This window comes from Calliopsis andreniformis, unplaced genomic scaffold (assembly GCF_051401765.1).
Source record: "Calliopsis andreniformis isolate RMS-2024a unplaced genomic scaffold, iyCalAndr_principal scaffold0052, whole genome shotgun sequence".
NCBI lineage: Eukaryota > Metazoa > Arthropoda > Insecta > Hymenoptera > Andrenidae > Calliopsis > Calliopsis andreniformis.
Window position 1 is genome coordinate 2,547,836 of NW_027480461.1, and position 3,876 is coordinate 2,551,711.

The 3,876-nt window shown below is 35.9% G+C and overlaps 1 protein-coding gene across 5 annotated transcripts; it reads left to right on the plus strand.

The window, feature by feature from the left end:
* The first annotated feature begins 98 nt into the window (after positions 1-98).
* LOC143187569 (uncharacterized) lies at positions 99-2,559 on the plus strand. Of its 5 annotated transcripts, none has more exons than XR_013003231.1 (3): positions 99-775; positions 863-1,114; positions 1,254-1,321. XR_013003231.1 is itself a non-coding variant. In XM_076391798.1 (2 exons), the coding sequence occupies exons 1-2, from the start codon at positions 236-238 to the stop codon at positions 2,495-2,497; spliced, it is 546 nt and encodes a 181-aa protein (XP_076247913.1). In that variant the 5' UTR covers positions 99-235; the 3' UTR covers positions 2,498-2,559. The 5 variants fall into 5 exon arrangements, 2 of the variants coding, with proteins under 2 accessions (XP_076247913.1, XP_076247911.1); XR_013003230.1 differs by having other exon boundaries at positions 963-1,114; positions 1,212-1,260; XR_013003229.1 differs by having other exon boundaries at positions 99-1,114.
* Positions 2,560-3,876: the final 1,317 nt, after the last annotated feature.

Genomic DNA, 3,876 nt, shown 5'->3' on the forward strand with positions numbered 1-3,876 from the left:
AAAGAAAAGATACCATTATATCTTCGTTGTTATCGATGCGTTTTCAAAATTTGTGTGGCTTTACGCCACAAAAAGTTGTAATTCGACAGAAGTAATAGACCATTTAAGAAAACGGGCGATTCTTTTTGGAAATCCTCGAAGGATTATTTCAGATAGAGTTGCCGCGTTCACATGAACTGCGTTTCAGGATTTTTGTAAATACGAACGTATAGAACACGTGTTTACTACTACAGGTATGCTGCGGGCAAACAGTCAGGTAAAACGGGTCAATTGTACGCTAATACCGTTATTAACCAAACTGTCAGCGCCGAAAACTGACGAGTGGTATAAATTCTTGGACATGTGTCAAAGGTGTTTTAATACTACTCCGAGCCGAAGTATAAAAACGACACCATTTCAGATATTATTTGGAATAGACCCTAGATATCGGGACGATCCTCAGATAGTAGAGTTGCTTGAGTGCGAATGGGAAAATGTATTTCAAGAAAATCGAGACGAATTGCGGGAAGAGGCGCGACAGAATATATTAAAAATTCAGCAGGAGAATAGGAAATCTTTTAATAAAAAAAGAATAGAAGGTAGAAAATATCGAGAGGGCGATCTAGTTGCAATTAAGCGAACTCAACAGGGTCCAGGTCTGAAATTCGCAGCGAAATACTTCGGGCCTTACGAGCTAGCAAAAGTGTTACGGAACGATCGTTATATTGTAACAAAAGTTGGTGAACATGAAGGGCCACGTCAGACATCTACAGCAGTAGACTATATTAAACCATGGGTGAGTGAAAATAGCGATGATTTGTATAGTGACACTGAAGAAACTTGTAATGAATAACACAATATCTGAGGTCAGATATTCTCGCAGGATGGCCGAGTGTGGGGTTCGATAAGATTATGTTATGTTTAAAAACATTTAGACTTAAGTAGTTTATGACTGGGCCATTTGGGACGTTGGTGTTTTGCAGGCGAGTGGCGATGGTCAGCAGAACCGTGTCCCAAACCCTTGGAGATAGCTTTAGATTTATTGTTTAGGTTTGGGTCGTGAGTGAGACAGAGCATGAAAGAAATGAGTGGTGTCGACGGTGCGGGATGAAGGAAAATTCGGCAGAGTGGATTGGTAAGCCATAGGGCACAGATCAGAAGTTAAGGCGTAGAATATTGTGTGGATTATTAAAATATTTAGTCTAATTCATTTAGTAATATTATATTTCCAGTGATTATACAAATATATACAGGGTGTAACAAAAAAGTTGCAGTTCCTTAAAAGGGGTGATTCAGGGGGTGATTTGAAACAACTTCTTCCTTAGCGAAAATGTAAGATGAGGCTTCGTTAACGAGTTATTAACGAAAAACACCGGCCAATGAGAGCGCGAGTTTGCCGTCCGAGCGACCGCGGTAGTGTTGAGTAGGCGCCCTAGATGCTACGGTTGGACTCCGAACAAGAAAGTCGTCATACATCGAAGAAAATAGCATTAGTATGAAAACTGAAAGCGACATAATAAATAATACCGAGTCCTTTTTTTGTTTATCACTTGAAGTGAATAATTACTTAAAATCGAGGAAAACTACGTGCAACGTAAAAACACGAATACCTAAATTTCTTATTCGCATAACGTATAAACGAAAAAGCAATACAACAAAAAATAAAGGAAGAGGAGAACAAACTTCACCTGTAGTTTGTAAACCTGTGTCACTGGGTCACTGTACCGATCTCGGTCATCGACCGTCGAAATGGTTTATGCTAGGGCAGGCGTTTAGGTAATTTATGGCTTTATTGCTTTGGTTTCGAAGGAGACATGATCTCGGAGTGTCCGAACAAGGAAGGTCTGAGGTACTTAAACTACGTGGGGGGTACAAGGAGCTTTCTTGGAAAAATTCTACCCTACCATAAACCATTTCGACGGTCGATGACCAGTATCGGTACAGTGACCCAGTGACACAGATTTACAAACTACAGATGAATTGCATTTAATTCATTAATGATTATTATTTTTTAAATATAACGCAGACTACTTTCAACGTTTCTATCTTCAACATTAATTCTCCAATTTTCCGTTCATTTCTTTTGTTGCGTTGCTTTTTCGTTTATACGTTATGCAAATATTTTCATACTAATGCTATTTCCTTCGACGCATGCCGACTTTCTTGTTCGGAGTACAACAGTAGCGCCTAGCGCGTATCCAACGGTACCGCAGTCGCTCGGACGGCAAACTCGCGCTCTCATTGGCCGGTGTTTTTCATTAATAACTCGTTAACGAAGCCACATCTTACATTTTCGCTAAGGAAAAAGTTGTTTCGAATCACCCCCTGAATCACCCCTTTTAAGGAACTGCGACATTTTTGTTACACCCTGTATATACTTACATTATCATATACACGAGCTTGATTTAGCAGAAATCTTCCAATCCCACAGTATGTATTAATCTTACTCTTAATCTTTAAATTAAAATATTAAATTTATATGTATCTTATAAAAAAAATTGATTTCTTCTAGATCTAATTCTACTTTCAAACCGTCACACCCATGCCCTGTTCGTATCATGGGAAGTAGCTACCCGCTGACAGCAACATCCTATGAATATTTAGAAATTGGAATCGCAGTTGGACCCATATCAACCGTTGAAATTATTCTTGGTGATAATCGGGGCACTCAACTTCTATTACCTGTACCAATATGGGATGCACTCATTGAAAAACGTGAAGAAATTAAAGAATGTGTTCTATCCGTGAATTCAGATTCCCCACCAATATGGATTGAAGAATTTGTAATAGAATTTACCAAAATTCATAATGTTAAGCTTATAAAATTAAGTCTAGCCAGTATCTCCTTATATTACACTATGGAAACGTTGAATAATTTATTCAATCATGTAAAATGTATTAATCTTATGCGGTCCCAACTATATGAAAATACGCATCGTATTAATATTCAGTTTATAAATTTCGTAAATGTTTTGAAACAAAATGGTGTCACACCAAAAACGAACATGTCATGTATTGCTAATATGATATGTAACAGTAAATATTTCGACGACGATTCTTTGATTGATTGTGAACTACTAGCGTGTGCTTTAAATATTCTTGTTTACAATGCTTATATCTAATATTGTATAAAATTCTATTGTGATTTTACGCATTTAAATAATAATGAAGAAAAAAGTTTAATAAATATTAACATTAAATTTTAATTTCATGTACTTAGTTACCTATTGCATTCTACCTTCCCACTCTATACTTACATTTCTATAAATCAATTCGTAACAAGTGCAACTAATATATATATAATTTTTAAAATTTTATTATATTTCAAATAACTAATTTCATGTACTCAATCACATTGTTTTTTAAAAAATATTTTAAATCCTTTTGTTGAAAAAAATTGAATAATTTTACACATACACACATACACAGTCTATCATTTCAAAATAACTAATTTCATCTACTTAAGGGGTAAAACCACTCTAGACGCAGAAAAGAGGCCCTAAATTTGACAATTTATTTTGAGAGTATGACAAACGGAGTAGAATTTCTTTTCAGAGGGTTTACTCAACACATATTGAAGTATGAAAAGCAATATTTTTATTTTCATTTCCATACAAAATGGCGGCGACGGGGCCCTTCGTCGAAAACAGCTTTTTTAAAACACCCCCATGGGAGGACGAATTTCTCGCCATGTATGAGTCTTGGAACAAAAGATCAAAAGATTTTGTGATCTATGTACAACTGGCTTTGGAAGTATGTAGGATTATTCTTTTTAATCGATCCTGGAAGTAGTGCACTTTTTAAGAAATGAATCGATCTCTTGCCATAAAAATGGGCATTGAATTGTTTATAAAAATTACTATGATTACTATGATTATTACGATCATCACTAAGGTT

Coding starts and splice junctions, on each gene's coding strand:
- LOC143187569 (XM_076391796.1), top strand. CDS start 236: ATGCTGCGGGCAAACAGTCAGGTAAAACGGGTCAATTGTACGCTAATA. Junction 776..962: donor TAGACTATATTAAACCATGG/GTGAGTGAAAAT, acceptor GGTGTTTTGCAG/GCGAGTGGCGATGGTCAGCA.